Source organism: Camelus dromedarius, chromosome 2 (genome assembly GCF_036321535.1).
Source record: "Camelus dromedarius isolate mCamDro1 chromosome 2, mCamDro1.pat, whole genome shotgun sequence".
NCBI lineage: Eukaryota > Metazoa > Chordata > Mammalia > Artiodactyla > Camelidae > Camelus > Camelus dromedarius.
Genome location: NC_087437.1, coordinates 17022651 through 17043365, shown reverse-complemented (window position 1 = coordinate 17043365; position 20715 = coordinate 17022651). Strand labels below are relative to the sequence as shown.

The window sequence follows — 20715 nt, the reverse complement described above, 5'->3', positions numbered from 1 at the left end:
AGCTGAAGTTCATGTGTTTTTCCTACCACAATTAAAATATTAGAACAAAAAATGATTAAGATGTACATATATATTCCTGTTCAGGATGATTTTGATGCAGAATAAAGGACAAAATGTCATGCCTTTGTTTGCCTTTTCATTGCTGTTGCCCCAGTTTATTTTAAAATAATCAATATAAGCTTCTCCACTTCTAAAGCTTAATCTTTTTTTACTTTTAATTTATACCAAGTTCTGTCTCTGTAATCCCCACATCTATTGGTCTTTAACATTATAAGTATACAGAGAAAGGAACAGAGAGGGAGGGAGGCAGAAGGATAAAATTAAACTATTCAAATTAGTCTCCAAATCTGTCTTTAAAAAATACACAGAAATGAATTCAGCAAGGAAAGTACAGAATCAATGTGGAGAAAATCATAATGTTTTGTTAAATGTCAAATAAGATCTGACATGAAGAGCTATATCACGTTCCTTGGCTGAAGAGATTATTAAAATGTCAGTTCTTCCCAGTGTAATGTGTAATTTTCCTAAAATACCAGTTCAAATTCCAGTGGGTCGGAGAGAGTTCTGGACAGTGAGGTGAGAGGAGGAACTAAAAGCAAAATGATTTCAAAGTTTACATAGAATTTTAGGCTTACGTGAAAAATGTAGTATGGCATAGTCCTTAGGAGCACAGGCTTTGGCTTTACTACTTGCTGAATGCTTTGAATGCTCTTTGGTTCACTTTCCCCATCTGTAAAGTGTGAGGATATTAATTCTTATCTCTTGAAATTGTTTTAAGGATAAAACAAGTTAAATGCATATAAATCACTTATAATTGTGCATTATACATAGAAAATTCTTATAAATTGTTACTAGCTTTGTAGAAATCAAAGATTATAGGAAAAGGACTAGATAAGGGAAATTTGTTCAACTAAATATTCAAATTACATTAAGTTACATATTAATGAATATTATAATATATAAAGTCACTATAATCAAAAATGTGGCATTGTAATGTAAATAGATTAGTGAAATGAAATAAAGAATCCAGAAATAGATCTAAGTATATATGAACACCTAAAACATGTTAAAAGGTGACATTTACATTCAAAAGGAAAACTGGTTTATTTAATAATGGTGAAGGCATAATTGGCTGCTCATTTGGTGCCAATAAACGGGCCCATATTGATACTTTCAACAGAAATAAATTTCAGACAGATTAAAGATGTAAAAACAAGCAATAGAGATGGAAGAAAACGTATTTCTGTAATCTCTGGGACAAAGAAACCTTGTATCTTTGAAAGCAATGTAAGAAACCCACAAGCCTTTTTGTATCAATATGAGATAATAGATGTTAACTAAACTTACTGTGGTAATTATTTCATGATATGTGTAAGTTAAATTATTGCATTGTACAGCTTAAACCTGTATGGTACCCTATGTCAACTATATCTCAAAAAAACTGGAAAGAAAAAAAAAACTATAGAAGCCATAAAACAAATCAGTACAGATATGACTTTGTAAAAATATAATTTCTAACAAAAGATACATGAAGAGTCTAAAAACAAAAAAATAAACTGGAAGAAAATTACCTGCATCATTTAAAGACAACACTACTAATACATAAGAATTCAAGAAAGGTGAATAACAGTAGAAAAAGTGAGCAAAGAATGTTTATTCTTTATTCTGAGAAGAGTCTCAGAAAAGAAATTCTAAACTAATAAATAAGGAAATACACTGCACTAATTAGTAATTAGGATGGAGCTAAATAACAAATACCACTTTTCAGTCATTGGATTGGCAAAAGTTAAAAGGATTTATAACATCAAGTGTTGGCAGGGATGGTGAGGAACCAAACATTCTCATCGTTGTAGGTATAGATTTGAATAGCAGTAAATAACCTTATTCATTTGTCAGTACTGAGATTTTAATCTTTGACTGCTTATTCCCTCTCTTGAAATTTGTTCTACAGAAATAAAAGCATCAGCTACATAAATACATGTGTATTTAAGATACTTATTCAGCATTGTTTATAGTGACAAAACTTTGGGGAAATTTGAGTGAGTGTTAGTAGGAGAAGTTTGAATAAATTGTACAACACAAATTATGTAATAGCTTGTAATTATTTAAGATAATTTTTTATATGTGTCATGTAGTGACTTGAAAGATACTCAGAATCTGTTGTTAAAGATATATCATGTTCTTTTATTAAAAAACAGGAAACATATATGAGCTTTGAAATGATATAGAAGGAAAATTTTGACATTGCCTAATTCAGAAGTTTGGTATTACAAGAGACCAAGTGTAGAAGAAACCAGAGTTTATCCTCTTTTTCTTTACTTTGTATATCTCTTTCTTGTTTGACTTAATGACAAGCACGTATTATTCTTAAAGAAAGACAAAGGACAAAGGGCTTAACTTTAGTCTTTAAAATAAGTAATGAAATGTGTTTGTGGTTTTTTTAAATAATTGTGTTCCTTTTTAATTGATGCTTATTGTAAAACTATCCACTCATACTAATGTGTTCTGTTTCACTTTAGCAATGTCTGACCGTCAAGAGAGTGCTCTTATAGAGCTAATGGTTTGTACAATTCGTCAAGCTGCTGAGGCACATCCTCCAGTGGGAAGGGGTACCGGCAAGAGAGTAAGTTACATTAGTGAGAAATCTACAAAAAAGCTTTTAATGTAATAAACTGTCTTAAATATTTGAAAATTTTACTGGTGTATGTATCCCTAAAAACATGGAATTTTTGTAAATAGTATTTGCTGTGGAGGTTCATCTTTATATCCTGTCTACTATACTCAGGTTCCAAAAATAGATTCTTTTCATCCATGTTCCTATAGCACCTGTGCCTGCTTCTCTAATTTATAATCTTAAGAATTTTCACATTTGTTATTTGTTAGAAGTACAGAAAGGCTCTGAAAGCAAACTGCCTAGTTCTACAAGCTCTTCCACTTACCAGCTGTGTAATCTCTGAATAGTTGATTATTTTCTTTGTGCCTTAATTTCCTTATCTGTAATATGGGAATAATAATACAAGTGTTATTTGTATTCAAGATGAATTGAGATAATCACAGATGGAAAGACTGTCTCTTGCAGTGTGAAGAGGCAAGCAGTTCCTCTATATCAAAATGTATAAAACTGAAAATACTATCCAAAAACCATCAGGGCTCTGGAAATTCACCAAATAAATTTTAAATTTTAAAATAAGAAAGATAGCAATGAAGTTTGCCTCTTTGATGAACTCTTCCTTTCACAAACAATTTATCTGAACGTGCAATGCTGTTTGATCTCATTTGACCTACCATAGAACTTCTTTCAGAATTGGAGTCAGTCCTTTCAAGTAATGTAATCTTCATGTAATATTCTAAATCTCTTGTTGTCATTTCAACAGTCTTCACCAGGAATAGATCCCATCTCAGGGAACTGCTCTCTTTGCTCATTTATAAGCAGCAGGTCCTCATCTGTTAAAGTTTTATCTTATGATTGCAGCAATTCAATCACATCTTCAGGCTCCACCTAGAATTCTAGTTCTCTTGCTATTTCCACCACATTTGCAGTTCCTTCCTCTAGCCCCTCAAAGTCATCCGTGAGGATTGGAGTCAGCTTCTTCCATACTCTTGTTAGTGTTGATATTTTGACGTCTTCTTATGAATCATGAGTGCTCTTAACGGCATCTAGAATGCTGAATCCTTTCCAAAAGGTTTTCAATGAACTTTGCCCAGATCCATCAGAGGAGTCACTATCTGTGACAGCTATAGCCTTACGAAACATATTTCTTAACTAATAAAACTTGAAAGTCAAAATTACTCCTTGATCCATGGGCTACAGAATGGAAGTAGTGTTAGGAGGCATGAAAACAACATTATTCTCACTGTGCATGCCCATTAGAGCTCTTGGGTGACCAGGTGCATTGTCAACGAGCAGTAATATTTTGAGTAATAGGTCTCAGTAGTGGATTTAAAATATTCACTAAGCCGTGTTGTCAACAGTTGTACGTTTAACCAGGCTTTATTGTTCCATCTGGAACTAACACAGTGTAAATTGAGCATATTTCTTAAGATCCCTAGGATTCTCAGAATGGTAAATGAGCATTGACTGAAACTTAAAGTTATCAACTGCCGTAGCCCCTAACAAGAGAGTAAGCCTGTGCTTTGAAACTTCGAAGCTAGGCATTGACTTCTCTCTAGCTGTGAATGTCCTAGATGGCTTCTTTTAATGTAATGCTGTTTTTGTCTACATTGAAAATCTTCTGTTTAGAGTAGCCACCTTCATTATCTTAGCTAGAGCTTCTGTGTAACTTGCTGCAGCTTCTGTATCAGCACCTGCTGCTTCATCTTGAACTTTCATGTTATGGAGATGACTTCTTTTCTTAAACCTCATGAACTAATCTCTGCTAGCTTCAAACTTTTCTTCTCGGTTTCCTCACTCCTCTCAGCCTTCAAAGATGAAGAGAATGAGTGCCTTCCTCTGGCTTAGGCTTTGGCTTAAGGGAATGTTGTAGCTGGTTTGATTTTCTGTCCAGACTACTAGAACTTCTTCCATGTCAGCAATAAGGCTATTTCACTTTCTTATCGTTCATGTATTCACTGAAGTAGTATTTTCTTTTCCTTTGCTTTCTCAGTTTGGCTAACTGGCACAAGATGCCTAGTTTTCAACCTGTCTCAGCTTTCAACGTGCCTTTCTCTCCAAGCTTAATCATGTCTAGCTTTTGGTTTAAAGTGAGAGATGTGTGACTCTCCTTTTTACCTGAACACTTAGAGGCCATTGTAGATTATTAATTGGCCTTATTTCAATAGTATTGAGTCTCAGGGAGTAGGAAGGCTGAAGGAAAGGGAGAGAGATGGGGAAACACCTGTTTGGTAGAGCAGTAACACAGCATTTATCGAGTAAGTTCCCCATCTTATATGGGTGTGGTTTATGGTGCCCCAAAACAATTACAGTGGCAACATCAAAGATCATTGATCACAGATCACCACAACAAATACAATAATAATATGAAAAGGTTTGAAATATAGCAAGAATTACCAAAATGTGGCACAGAGACATACATTGAGCAAATGCTGTTGGGAAAATTATGCCGATAGACTTGCTGGACACAGGGTTGCCACAAAGCTCCAATTTTTTGAATGAATGAGTAAATAAATGAATGGATGCCTGCGTGCCATATCTGCAAAGTATAATGTGACAAGGTTTGCCTGTATTCTTGAAAAACTGCTAAAGCTTCAGGTAAAGCTAAAGCAGTAGGAGTCTACAGCCTTCTTTCCTAGGGTTACAGTACACACACAGCCAACAAGCTTGATTGGTGACATCTGTAGTTTTACCGAAGTGGCACTGTTTGCAAATACCAGCAGCTTTGCTGTCAAAGGGAGCAGATTCAATATGGGACAAGAGGGAAATGTCCACAACTTGACTAGAAATGGCAAACTTGGTAGAAACAAAGAAAACCCATAGCTGTGATATTCAGAGGTTGTGTCCACAGTAGGTAAAAACAGTGGACCAGGCAAGAATCTAACTACAAAATGCTGGAAATGAGAAAGCCATTAATAAACCCTCCACACATTCCTGACTGACTAGGAGACCTGAGAGAACTCAGTGGAAAATAAAAGTCAAGCAAACTTAAGAACTGTCTGAACTTTGAATATGCTCTCTACCCCACAAACAGATCAGGTCTCAGAGGGGAGAAGCCTTATAAATTTGAAGTATTTGAGCACAACCTTTGCCCAAATCATTAGTTGACCAGTGCTCAATTGAAACACAGAGGAGACGCCCAGGAGGACAGGCTAAAAAACAAAAATTAGAATAAAAATTCCAAGCAGAAGCCACATATCATGGGAGACAAATTATACAGTTTAAGATTAATTTGTTTAAATGAAACTTAGAAAAATAATTTTAAAATACATAGTTAATACAAAATATTATCCCAGAATGTCCACTTTTCTAGAAAAATTGGAGCCATGCAAGGAAACAGTACAGTGTGACTATACTCAGGAAAAAAAGCAGACAGTACAAATGGCTTTCTCAGTAGGCCCAGTTTTTGGTTTTAGCAAATATTTCAGAGCACTTTTTATAAATTTAGTCAAGAATTATAGGAAATATGTTAAAAGAATTACAAGAAAATATGATAACAAATAGGGAATCTCAATAATTCCATATTTCTAAATGGAAATTTGCAAGTTGAAAAGTACAGTAACAAAAATTTTTAATTTATTAGATGAGTTCAGTAGCAGATTTGATATGACAGAATAAACAGTGAACATGAAGATAGATTAATGGAAATTATTCATTCTGAAAAACAGGAAGGAAGATGAAGAGAAATGAACAGTCTCAGAAATGTGCAAGACAACATCAAGCACACCAAATTTGTGTAATGGAGTCCTAGGAAGAAGTGAAAGGAGTGAAAGAAAGAGACAGGAAGGAAAGACATTCGAATAAATAATTACCCTAAAGTTCCCAAATTTGATGAGAAACATTAGTCCACAGATCCAAGAAGCTTAACAAAACCCAAGTGGTGTAAACAGAAAAGATCCACCTCTAGACACAGGATAGTCATGCTGTTGAAAGACAAAGACAAAAAATCTTGAAAGCAGCAGGAGAAAAAGAACTCATGTGAAGGGCAGCAGCAGTGGGATTAGCCGGTGACCCATCAGAAACAGTTGAGGCCAGAAGACAGTGGAATGACATAATCACTAAAACACAACAAAATTGCCAAACAAGAATTCTAAACCTAGTAAAATTGCCTTTCAAATATGAAGGTGAAATAAAAGTATTTTCATTTAAAGAAAGGTTGAAAGGCATGTTGCTGGCAGACTTGCCTTAGAAGAAATACTAAAAGAAGTCTTTCAGTCTCTAAAGAATGGTAACTAATCCACAGGAAAGAATGGAGAGTACCAAATGGTAGATATGTGGGTGGATATGAAAGGCTATGTGTACTATGTACTGTTTTTAGTTTTTTAAAGTGACATGAAATTATTTAAAGCAATAATTATAGCACTGTAGTATTAAGATTATAAGATACATAGATATATGTGACAATAGCGTGAAGAAGGATAAAGGAAAGGAAACTATGTTGGAGCAAAACTGCTATATTTTGCTGTAATTTAATTCATTATTAACCTGAAGTTGATAATAATAAATTGAAGAAGTATATTCTAATCCCTAGAGCAACCACTCATACCTAAGAAAGAAAAACAAAATCAACAGAGAAAAAGTATAATAGTACACTAAAAAATATTTAACCTCAAAGAAGGCAGTAAAGCAGGAAGGGAGGGGGTAAATGTAAGATATATAGATAACAAATAGCCCAATGGCTGACATAAATTTAACCATATAAAAATTACATTAAATATGAATATAGGAAAGACTCTAAAAAGTGGAGATTGAGAAAACTATGGACTTGATATTAAATGATTGTAAGGAATTATTGTTTAATTTTGTTGGAGATATAAAGTTTGATTATTCTTTTATCTTCACCTGTTAGAGACATACTTAAATATTAAAGGTGAAATGATATACCAAGAATTTGCCTTAAAATGCTACAGAAGAAAAAGAAACTTTAGGGGAATTGATAAAACGACGACAGAATTAATGTTTTTAAATTTTCCAAAATAAAAGTTTTAAAAATACATATTTTCTTAATTTTGACTGATAGCCCCTTCAGGCTAACTTCTTGTCATTTTGACATGGTATCATTTTTTTAGTGCTTTCTTTCAGAGCAAAATATCTCAGGTTCACTTTCTACCTTTACTGTTTATATTAGTTATCTATTACTATTAAAAAATTTACAGCAGTTCCTCCTTATTTTTTGTTTTTCCTTCCATACTTTTAGTTACCAGTCAACCACAGTCCAAAAATATTAAATGGAAAATTCCAGAATAAAAGTTCATAAGTTTTAAATTGCATGCTATTCTGAGAAGTGTGATGAAATCTCGCACAGTCCAGCTTCGTCCCTCTCCATTCTGCCAGGGACACGAATCATACCTTTGTCCAGAGTACCCTGCCAGTTAGTCATTTAGTAGCTGTTCTGGGTTATCAGATCAGCTGTCACAGAATCACAGTGCTTATGTTCAAGTAACCCTTACTTTGCTTAATAATGGCCCAAATGCACAATAGTAGTGATGCTGGCATTCGGATATTCCAAAGAAAAGTCATAAAGTGCTTCCTTTAAGTGAAAAGGTGAAAGTTCTAGACTTAATAAGGAAAGAAAAAAATTGTATGCTGAAGTTACTAACATCCACATTAAGAGCAAATTTCTATCTGTGAAATTGTGAGGAAGGAAAAAGAAATTTGTCTTAGTTTTGCTGTCACACCTCAGACTGCAAAAGTGATGGCCACAGTACGTGGAGTGCTTAGTGAAGATGGAAAAGGCATTAAATTTGTTCAAGATGTTTTGAGAGAGAGAGAGAGAGAGAGATCAGATTTACATAAGTTTTATTACAGTAATTGTTATAGTTGTTCTATTTTATTAGTTATTATTAATCTCTTACTGTGCCTAATTTATGAATTAAAGTTTATCATAGGCATAGTTGTACCAGAAAAGACATAGTATTTAGAGGGTTTGGTACTATCTGCAGTTTCAGGCATCCACTGGGGGTCTTGGAATGTATCCCCGATGGGTAAGAGAGGGACTACTGTGCTTCAAAACTTAGAGGCTTAAAACAGTAAGTATTCATTATCATATAGTTTTTGTGGTCAGAAACTTATGAGTATCTTAGCTGTTCTTTTGGCTCAGAATCTCTCATAGGGTTGCAATTAAGATGTTAGCTGAGGCTTTTTAACCTCTGGAAGCTTGATAGTTAATTTACAACTTCCATAACGGTACACCCACATGGTTGACAAGTTAGTGCTGATTGTTGGTAGACCTTAGATCCGCATCATGCGGACCTCTCCGTAGGACTGTTTGAGTGTTCTTAAGACAAGGCTGCCAGCCTCCGCTAGAATGAGTGATCCAGAAGTGAGTAAGGTGGGCACTTCTGTGCCTTTTATGACCTAGCCCTCAAAAGTCATACAACATAATTCCCCCGATATTCTTTTGATCATACATGTCAGCCTTACTCATTTTGGGAAGAGACTCTATGAAGGGCATGAATACAAGGAGGCAGGGGTCATTCAGAATCACCTTGAAGGCTGATACTACATTATCTTATGTGAGGAGTCTCCCACTAGCTCTTGTTCCTTTTGATAGAGAGTGATATATAAAGATCAAAATCTTGTCGCTAAGGATTCTCATTGTCAATTGGTTATCATTTCTGCTAGACACTTAGTACGCAGAGCTAAGGTATATATGTATTTGTCTATTTATACACATATATTTAAATCATATATTCATATTGATATTTCTGACTTGAATTTAGCATAACAGGGTTTTTACCTCTTTGATTTTGTGTTTTTTTCCCACTTTTTTGAAAAATATAAAAATTCACATAGTTAAAAAGGCAAAGTTATATTTATATAACTTCTCTCTATATATATATTTCTCTAAACATATGTATATATATTTATGTATTTCTTATATGCCTCCCTCTACACCCTTTTGCTACCAGTAACCATTTTGATTTGTTTCTGGTTTATCATCTCAGTTTTACAAATACAGTTAAATGCATACACACACACAGATGTGTGTATTCTTACTCTTCCTTCTCCTGCCTCTCGGTCTCCTATCTCCTACAAAACATAGCATAATTTATATGGTGTTCTGTACCTTTCATTTTCATTTAACAGTATATCCTCGATATTACTCCACAACTTTATTTGGAAATCTTCATTTTCTTTTAGCTGCATAGGATCCAACATGTGGATACACTATTGAGAGTCTTTTGGGTGTTGCCAGACTTTTGCTATTAGAAATAATGTGCAGCAGATAATCTTGTGTCATTTCATACTTGTACAAGGTGTGTTGCTGGGGTAGATTGCTACAAGTGGGATTGCTGAGTCAAAGAAAATTATGTATAAAATTTCGTTACATATTGGTAAATTACCCCTTCATAGGTATGCCAGTTTTGCTCTCCTATCAGAGATGTTGTGAGGATTAAATGAATTCATGTATGTAGAGTGTCTGACACAAAGATAGCTGTTACACTGAAAACATCCTTAGACCTTTCATATATTGTTGAATGAATTTTAAGACTTCTCAGTATCTTGAGTACATCTACAGATATATATTTTACTTTATATGTAGTCTCTTTAATTGCTTTGTACAGAACTAAACATGACAGTAGATCATTCCAAAGTGATTTTGTTTAAGGAGTTGAAAAGTAAAAACCCTGGAAGAAGAATCAGATAGGAGGCTCTATTACTGCTTTCATACGTTCTCAAACATTGGGGTTCACATTTATAAAGTGGCAATTTTTTTGAGTTTCTGTTCTGTAAAACCATTCAACGTTGTGATGGTAAATTCCTTCAAGCTAATAACAAACTGCAGAATGCTTTGGGAAAGTAGTTATCCTAACTGAACTGCATTTTAATATGTTATTTTTTGAACCACGTATGGTTTAACTAGTAGAATACAGGCTAAGGTGAAGGGCTTTAATCTGTTCAGTGACCAAAAACTTGATTTATTTTATTTATTCTTTATTTATTTTATTTATTCTTTCTTTCTTTCTTTATTTCTTTCTTTCTTTCTTTATTTATTTATTTATTTATTCTTTATTTATTTATTTATTTATTTATTCTATATTTATTTTATTTATTCTTTATCTTGATTATTGCCTAACAGATTTATGGCTTAATTATAAGAACAATTAAATATAAATGGGTCCAGAGACATTGTTAAATATATGCTTTAAAAATAAGTAAAAATGTGTTAGCTGCTGATGGTATTAAAAAAGCATTACTTTCTAAAGTATTTTTAGAAAAGTTTAACATACGGAAGATCACTGTTAACATATTGAAATTAAAACTCTAGAAAAAGTATTTCTCCATTGTTTCCAGTATTTTTATATTTATAACTGTGGTTTTTTACAAAAAATTATTTTTGTTTTTATTTCATCTGAACAAGTAGTAGTTTATCTAAAATAAGTAGCTATTTAATAAAGTAATAGTGTTTGTTTACTAGCAATTCGCATAAAACTAGATGCGTTTATTTTAATAGTTTGTTAAGCTCTTCGGAAAATTCTCTTATTACCTGCCAGTGTTTCATCATTCTTTGTAACATTGTAGATTTATCAGTTAGTACATGACACTCTTATTCTTTGCCCATTTTAATTTATTTCTAGGTGCTAACTGCCAAAGAAAGGAAAACTCAAATTGATGATAGAAACAAACTGACTGAGCATTTTATTATCACACTTCCTATGTTGCTATCAAAGGTACAGTTTCATTTAGTTTTGTGATATGTCACTGAGTTTGCTTATTACACCATAGTATTAAAACAGTTACTTCTTTTTCTTCTCCTAGTATTCTGCAGATGCAGAGAAGGTAGCAAACTTGCTACAAATCCCACAATACTTTGATCTAGAAATTTATAGCACAGGTAGAATGGAAAAGGTAAGACACTATAAAATTGAATTCTATTATAATCAGTTTATTAACTGGACTGTTTTATTTTCATGTAATCTATAGGCTTATTTGTTATTTGACAGATGCTTATTTTTATTTTTTGTTATTAATCTAAATATCATAGTTTTTCCTTTTTTCCTCCTCAGCATCTGGATGCTTTATTAAAACAAATTAAGTTTGTTGTGGAGAAACATGTCGAGTCCGATGTTCTAGAAGCCTGCAGTAAAACCTATAGCATCTTATGCAGTGAAGAGTATACCATCCAGAACAGAGTTGACATAGCTCGAAGCCAACTGATTGACGAGTTTGTAGATCGATTCAATCATTCTGTGGAAGATCTATTGCAAGAGGTCTGTTTTAAAGTTAATGTGTACATATAATAATTTTTTCTAATAATTATTCAAGATAGCTAAGTATTTCCACTTTAAAATAAAATTAGGTAGAATTCTCTACTCCTTTTAAAACTTAGCATTATTGCAGTTGTTCATCCTATAAACATCAGCTTTAGTTATACTTTGTTTTTATTTTAAAAACCTGTTTCATAAAAGTCTGTTTTTTTAATTCTTTTAAGAAAACTTTAAAGTATGGCTTTTCTTAACTCATTTTTTCATTTTCTATTCCTGGAACCTAATTTACATTTTAATATTACTGAACTATTATGATGTGCTAATGAATAGAACATAAAAATTAAGTGTATTTATAAAGGATGACTGCTTACCAGTGGTGTGCCCAAGATAGCAGCAAGTATCTCCAGTTGGTTATTTTTATAATTGTTTCTGTGATTCCTGCTTCTTGCCCCTTCCTTTCAATCTGTATAAGGTAATCTGGAATTCTCACACCTTTCAGTGATGGCCAGGTTGATAGGATTTCTTTTTAATGCATGTAATCAGTCTTTGCCTACTGTTAATTTTTAATTTTAACTTTTAATATTTTTCAACCATTTTTAATTTTTCATTATGATTTTGAAGCTACAGAAGTAACTGATAATCAGTAAGATCTTTGAAATAACCATTAACATCTTTAAAATACATATCGTTTCACTGAGCAGTTTTCAAGATATTTATCCTGACATTATTCATCAGAAAAGTGCACAAATCACGTTTATGACATTGTTTAAAATACAAAAGTGATTATCTGTGGGTGTTATGATTATGGGGTTTTTTGTTTTGGGGGGTTTTTTTGTTTGTTTGTTTTGTTTTTTGCTTATTTCATTTTCTTGTTTACCAACAGTGAATATGTACTATTTGTGTGATAAAAAGATTTTTTCTTTAGGCAGTAAGTACTAATAGACTTCATATGAATTTGAGGATGAGTAAAGTTATGGTATTGAGGTGCTGTCTGCTTTTTATTTACAGGGAGAAGAAGCTGATGATGATGATATTTACAATGTTCTTTCTACGTTAAAGCGGTTAACCTCTTTTCACAAGTATGTCATTTTATTTAAAGTAGACTTAATGAATAATCTGTTAGTCAACATAAAACAGACTTGTAATGTTTAACATCCATGTAACAATGGAAATTTTAGAGAAATGTTGAGATGTTGTACTGTTTTCTCTTTATTATTCATATTTTCTCCAGATAAATTATGGGGTTTTTATTATAATTTGATTGCTTAAGGAGTAAGATTTATCATTCAGTGTAATGAATGTACATTGTACACTGTAAAAGATAATCAGTATTATTAACAAATGAGACGGGCTTATTCTATAAGCTAGAGTTTTATAGGTATAATTTTCAGTTGATAACTCAAATTTTGGAAATTTTACTAGATAAGAATCAAGATTTGGAGGAAAGCCATAAAAGTTATTTCTATGAGCTTTTTTTCCTGAATTGTTCTTGTTTGTCTTGTGTTACTGTGTTCTTACTATGTAGACAGAACAGTTGGATTTGAATAAGAAAGAAAGGCTTAGATCAATGAAATAGGTGTATTTTCAAATTGTAATTTGCATATGTATTATAATGAGACATGCTTATCTTCTCCATAAAGAACAGAAAATGAAGAACTATGTTGTAAAAAGAATGTTTAGGTGTAGCCCTTGCATTTAACGAATACTTCGGATTTCAAAAGCAGTGTCTAAAATTTAAGCCTTTTCTGTATACACAAGTATATGTTTGGAATTCCATGGGGAAACAAAGTTATATTTTAAGAAATATTTTGACATTTGAAATAAAAGTTAACAACCAGTGTCAAAGCTTCTGTTTATGAAAATATTTTGACATTTGAAAATAAAAGTTGACAGCTGGTAATCTTAATATTTTTAGTAATAGAGCTCATGAGAATTTACATTGTCAATGTTACCTCATTCAGAAGTCCTTAGCCCATGTAAATGGCAACACTAAAGTTTTTGAACTGTGCCATATTTTCTTTACCCTGATTGATTTTGTCATTCTTTATTTCCGTCTTGTGAATACAAATCTTTTTCAAGAATACACATGTACTTGTATTTTGAAATTGTGAGTGGACATTGTATTTTAAAATATAAAAGAAAGAAAGAAATGGAATAAGAGCTTAGATTGATCATATAATGGTGACCTTCACTTAAACATGTGAAGTTTCACTGATTTATTTTAATGAATTCCTATATGAGCTTGCACTCTTCCTCTGTCTCTTTCAGTACCCTCTTCCTTCTCCTTTCCTCCTCTCATTCCCCTCTCCCTTTCCCCCTTTCTTTTCCTTCTGTCTTTCTCTCTCTTTCACTCTCTCCTTCTCTCTCTGTCTTTGTCTCTTTCTTTTTTTCTTAAGTTTGGGTACTTGAACATTTCCTTATAGATCTTTCTCAGTTCTACTAGAAAATGAAGTTAACTTTATTCTTCCCCCATGGAAACTGAGCTCAGCAAATTTAAATTTTCTTTCAGTCTACAATAAAGTTAATGCACTTTTGTTTATTTCAGTGCTCATGATCTTACAAAATGGGATCTGTTTGGTAATTGCTACAGATTATTGAAGACTGGAATTGAACATGGAGCTATGCCAGAACAGGTAGGAGTTTTTTAATATTCCTTCTGTATCATTTTAGAAAGCTAAGCTTTTCTGAGATCGTGTAGGATTATCAAAAGCCTATCATAGAAAGTAGTTGAAAATTCTTAAATGCAGCCACCTCATTTGAGAATTATTGTCCTAGTGATTGAATGTTATGGATAGGTATCTTATATTTTCAGATTTGAGTGGAAAAAAATAGTCTTTGCTATAATATGTCAAAATTTCAGTATTGACGAACACATTAATACTCTTTTAGGAAAAATACAGTTAGTGACTATAGTAGCAATTTCAACACTTCATCAATTAGTATAATGAAAATTTCTAATCATGGCTGTATTTCAGGCATTGCCTAGGTATTGATAATAGTAAATCTTAGATACGGCTTGGTTTTTGTGGTAGAATCATAGTTAAACAAGTTTGGAGGCCTTTAGCAGATTTTAGACCTCTTTGCATTCATATATAAGTTGGAGTAGAAAGGGCAGGAATTCAGCAAATTTTATCTAGTCTGAAAGAGATTTAGAATAGTTAATTACCATACAGAGAATTAAGACTATAATTCTATGTGAGAATTAAGTTGTTAATTCATAATTGCAATTATTGCCAATCAACAATAGAAGTCTGTTGTTAAGAATTAAGAGTTATTCTGTCCATTGCAGACACTCAGTCATGTAGACCAATATACCAACCCCATAGTTTGGTATAGGTGGTGTTTAGGGGTAAGCACATCCATTCCCATTTTGGTAATATGGAGTGCTTAGATGACACTTCATTGTACTAAAGCAGTAAGAATGTCAACAGATGTAATAAAGTTATATTTTCATATTGAAAGTTAATCACAGAAACAGTGCTATATAATTGCTGTGATTAATTCTTTTAAGTTGCCTTAATTCATGTCCTTGATCTTTACTTTGTATCCACTCTTACTAACAAATGTCCCTGATTATGTTAGGTGTTTTATTGTAGTTTGTGAGAATAGGCTAAATATTTGACCCTGTGTTGTTTTTCTTCATTTATTGTTGAATCTTCAGCTTTCATCCTCCATTCATTTCAAACTTTTCACTAACCTAAATGCAGTCCACTGATATTCTCAAACTGTGCTTCAAAGTTGCAAAGGAATGGCGTAATTAAGATAATCTTTTTTTGGTTTCCTCATTTTCCTCAAGAAGAGAATAAGAATAGCACTTCTCTGTTTCATCTGGGGATTATAACTATATCTGAATTTATATTTTAATTCACTATACCATCATTTATTGTCTTAGAGCTGACTTGTTATGGTCTCACAGTGTAAGTTATGTTGATTTTCTGTTACTTTCACTACACATGTATTATCTACCCACATTTTATTTTAGTTTCTTTGAATAACATATTTATGTGACATTTGCTTTAGGTTTAACTTCTTAGACACAATCTTTGTATGAAGTTTGAGTGCATCACTACTAGATTATACTCCTATTCATTTTAACAGTTAGAAATTATTTAGCATTTAACAGCTCTTAGAAACATCTGTTTAGATATCCAGTACCAAAAATCCAAGAAGTGTATTCAACCAATCCTTCATATGACCATGTGAACTTGCTTTTTTAGATTCCAACTGTGTCCCTTTCACTTAGAGCTCCAAAAAATAATCTTTTAGAGCAACAATATCAAGCAGCTACCAAAATGTTTGCTGTTATTAACCCTCAGTTATAGGTTTTGAAGATACCTTAAAATTTACTTTTTATCTATTTAGGAGAACTGTATTGTCCATATATTTGTTCATTTTCCATGGTAACCATTTCACTTAGGAGTTTTGCAGTCACACTCTTCAGGATTAACTGAATTCTTTTTTTTTTCCTTCCTTTTAGTGATCTGTAGTGATCTGTTTTTTCTTTTTGCCAGTACTAGTTTAGCTATTATTAGTTTTAGAATATGTAAAACCAAAGTTTAAAAAAATCTATTTTGCATTCTTTGTATCAAGGATAGTTTACAATGTGTCAGTTTCTGGTATACAGCATGTTTCAGTCATGCAAATACATACATATATTTGTTTTCATATTCTTTTTCATTATAGGTTACTACAAGATACTGAATACAGTTTCCTGTGCTATACAGTAGAAACTTGTCGTTTATCTGTTTTATATATAGTAGTTAGTATCTGCAAATCTCAAACTCTCAGTTTATCCCTTTCCACCTCCTTTCCCCTCTGTTAACCAGAAGTTCTCTATGTCTGTGAGTCTGTTTCTGTTTTGTAAATAAGTTCATTTGTGTCTTTTTTTTTTAGATTCCACATATAAGTGATATCATACGGAATTTTTCTTTCTCTTTCTGGCGTACACTTAGAATGATGATCTCCAGTCCATCCATGTTGCTGTAAATGGCATTATTTTATTCTTTTTTATGGCTAGGTAGTATTCCATTGTATGTACATACTACAACTTCTTTATCCGTTCATCTGTTGATGGGCATTTAGGTTGTTTCCATGTTTTGGCTATTGTAAGTACTGCTGCTGTGAACATTGGGGTGCACGTGTCTTTTTGAATTATATTATTTCTTATACTAGATTTTTAAAGTCAAATTATTGAAAAGTTATAATAGAAAAATCAGCTCATATTCCCTTCGCTTGATTCAACTGTCAGTAATTTTTCACAATTACACTCTTATATGCTTGCATGTACTCTCTCTCTTCCCCTATGTATATTAATATGCATACATAAAACAAAATATTTATTAATAATCTTACAGCAATTTTTCCCCCACCCAGGATCCACACCATAATAGCACATTGCATTTAATTATAATGTCTTTTTTTTTGGCCACCTTTAATTAGAATGGTTTCTCAGGCTTTGTCTTTCATAACATTGACATTTTGAAGAGTATAGACCAGTTATTTTATACACTGTTCTCAATTTAGTTTTGTCTGATCTACACGTTTAGATTTAGATTATGCATTCTTGACAGGAATGCTACATAAATGATATTCTGTCTTTAGAGACTCACATCAGGAGACACATGATGGTAGTTTGTTCAGTATTGGTGATAATTGTTTTAATTACTTTTGATCATTTTAAGTGGGATCTGCCAAGTCTCTCCTGCGTGGAGTTACCATTTTCTTTTTTAATAAATCAGTGACCTGTGGGAAGATTCTTTAAGACTGTGTAAATAGTCCTGTTTCTTATTAAACTTTGACATAATTTCAGCATCCATTTATGACTTTGCTGGACTCATTTATTACTACCATGGTCACAAAATGGTTATAGCTTAAGTGGTGATTTTCCAACTCTGTCATTTATTTTATATGTATTTGTTGGCCCTCTGCTATCAAGAAGAACTTTCCCTTCTCCCTTTATTTATATGTGTGTGTATGTATGTATTCATTCATCTTCATAAATTTTTAAATCATCTTTTAAAATTTAGCATCCATATGGCTTCAGTAGATTCCTAGTTTATTCCTGTTCTATTCAACTGGTTAAAACTCAGTACTATTGTTATCTATTTTGGTGCTCAAATTGTTGCAGATTTAGCCAGAGGGAATGTCTTTCCCTCCTGCTTCTCTGTACTTTAAATATATTTTTTGAGCATTTCCATACTTTCTGGCAGAATATGTTCCAATGGCTGTAGGTAACCTCCCCTAGGCTAATGAATTCATAACCTATGAAAAGTATTAAAAGTTATTGCAATTCCTTAATATAATAATCATTAGCTTATAAAGAACCTACATTTCAATATTTATTGTAGTATTTCCTCATACAATTGTAAAATAAATGCAAAAAATAATAGTTAAATTCTCCTTATTCTGTTTTGTGGGCTTTGTGCCTGTTTCCTGTTAGTATATCTGTAAGTTTAAACTTTCTCTTAGGTAACATCTAAGAAAAGTAAAGTATTAAACTTCTGCTGTAATGTATAGTTCCAAGAAATGTCTTTCCAAATTCTAAAAATTGAAAACCTGTAAAAAACAATTTGTAAATTATTTTGGCAAATATTTTCTATATAACAAAACAATGTGATTAAACCCATAAAAAAGGAAATGTAATCCTATGTCAGTAACTTTAGGCCTATCAAGACATCAATAATAGAAAACTTTTGTTTCATACTTACTATGTACCAGGTACTTGCATACATTTGTTGAAGCCTCATGATGACCCTATGGAATATATATCATTATTCTCATTTTATTGATTATGAAACTGAAGCATAGAGATAAATAACTTGCTTCAGGTCACATAGCTATTGCATACTCACTCAAACCAAGCTTTTAAACTTTTTTCAGTGTCTCTTCAAATTTTCTGCTGCTAATTTGCTACTGCTGTTTATAGTATCCCGTGCCTTCTGATGTTTGCCCCATGTCAAATTCATTATTTTGTATTTTCATTTTTTCCAAACTTTCTTTATATTGATTCAGTGGGAATTGTGGTGAGAGATTAGATGCAGTAATCTATCATGATCTGGAAGTCAACACAGTTCTTGAGACAGAATATAATATAATATAGATAGAATATAATATAATTAATTTTAGTCAAATTATTGCTTTTGATTATATAAATAATGGGGTCATGTTTTCTCTTGAAGTATGTTGATATAGTCATGCTTTCCTTGGAAGACTACACAATTATTTCCTTGACTGGGCTTAGAAATTATTTCATTACCCACTTCCGAATATCCCTTGGGCATGCCATATCAGAACTTTGGGGGACTTTTTCACGACCCCCTCCACACACACACACACACACATCCACTTTACCATCTGGTCATTATTGACCAAAAGTGTATTTGATTGTCAGGTCTTGAGGATATAAAGTTATCTTAGAAGCAGTGCTTAATTTCAAGAGACTTTTGAACTGTGTTTTAAGTTGTACCCCGAGTCTCTCTTCCTGCCATCTTTTTTCCAGCCTTACTACTGTTTCTTAGTTCCTCATATTTTCTCTTGTGAATCATGATAGTAGCTGCCTATTTTGTCTTAGTAACCTCAGTTTCATCCTCTCTCCAATCTAGATTCTGTTCCAGTAATTCTCAACTATATGTATGCATCAGAAAACCTTATGGAGTTTTTTTTTTAAGTACTGAGATATGTTCAAATACCATTCTGAGAATAAATTGGTGTAATCCCTTTAGATGGTTATTTGTCAGTCTGTATAAAAATTAAAAGAGGACATATAGCCTTCATTGAGCATTTGTAGTTCTAGAAATTTAGACTACAAATATGTACTTGAACATGTATACAAAGATGTAGGTACAAAGATGTTCACTGTAGAATTGTTTATAAAAATTTAAAACTTGAAATAATCTAAACGTCCATCAACAGAGGACTGGTTAGCTATGATAGGATAATTTTGATTCTGTGCAATGCTGTGCAGCTATAAGTGAAAGAATGATGTTGATATTATTTATTCTGTAATAGTCTATGTGAGAAGAAGTTTAATGAAAAAGGCAAGGAGCTGAACAATATGTGAATTTAAAAGTGTGATAGGTAGATCTATATATACATACATCTTTTAGTTGACAGATTATTTCTAGGATGATACATAAGAAATTATTAACAGTGGCTTTCTACTGGAAAACTAGAGGTCTGTAGTCGTCAAGAAACTTAATTACACTGTTGGATATTTTACCATGTACACCTGTTGCTTTTTAAATTTAAAAACCAACTGTTTAACATTCACAGATACAGAGGACAAACTAGTGGTTACCAAGTGGGGAAAAGGAATGAGGGAAAGGGATAAGGGTATGAGATTAAGAGATAGAAACTGCTATGTATCAAATAAATAGGCAACAAGGATACAGTACAGGGAAATATAGTCATTGTTTTGTTAAAATTATCATATTTTAATTACTTTAGTTTATATCTATAAAAGTATTGAATCACTATGTTGTACACCTGAAACTAATATTGTAAATCAACTATACTTGAAGAAAAAAGTAAGTAAGTATTTTTAAGGCCAAAAAAAGTTGTTCAGTAATAAACACTGGAGGTTGAAATTTTAAAAGCATGTGCCATTTACAATAGCAGCAAAAGATATGAAATACTTAGGTATCAATCTGACAAAATGTATATAAGATGTATATGCTGAAAAGTACAAAACACTAATGAAAGAAATCAAAGATTTTAATAAATATAGATATATCATGTTTATGAATTAGAAGGCTCAGTATTGTTAAAATATTAATTCTCCCCAAACTGATCTTAGATTTAACACAGTTCCAGTTGAAATCACAGCAAGATTTTTTATAGAAACTGACAACTTGCTTCTAAAATTTATATGGAAAGGCAAAAGAAATAAAATAA

The 20715-nt window shown here is 32.3% G+C and overlaps 1 protein-coding gene across 1 annotated transcript in view; it reads left to right on the top strand.

Annotated features, from left to right (window-relative positions):
* The window catches only part of STAG1 (STAG1 cohesin complex component), a 326413-nt gene that overhangs the window by 257724 nt on the left and 47974 nt on the right, over positions 1-20715 (top strand). The window contains exons 16-21 of the mRNA XM_031440349.2: positions 2520-2623; positions 11194-11286; positions 11375-11464; positions 11623-11826; positions 12832-12902; positions 14369-14456. Of these exons, the coding sequence (XP_031296209.2) occupies positions 2520-2623; positions 11194-11286; positions 11375-11464; positions 11623-11826; positions 12832-12902; positions 14369-14456 (650 nt within the window). The remainder of the gene's footprint in view (positions 1-2519; positions 2624-11193; positions 11287-11374; positions 11465-11622; positions 11827-12831; positions 12903-14368; positions 14457-20715) is intronic.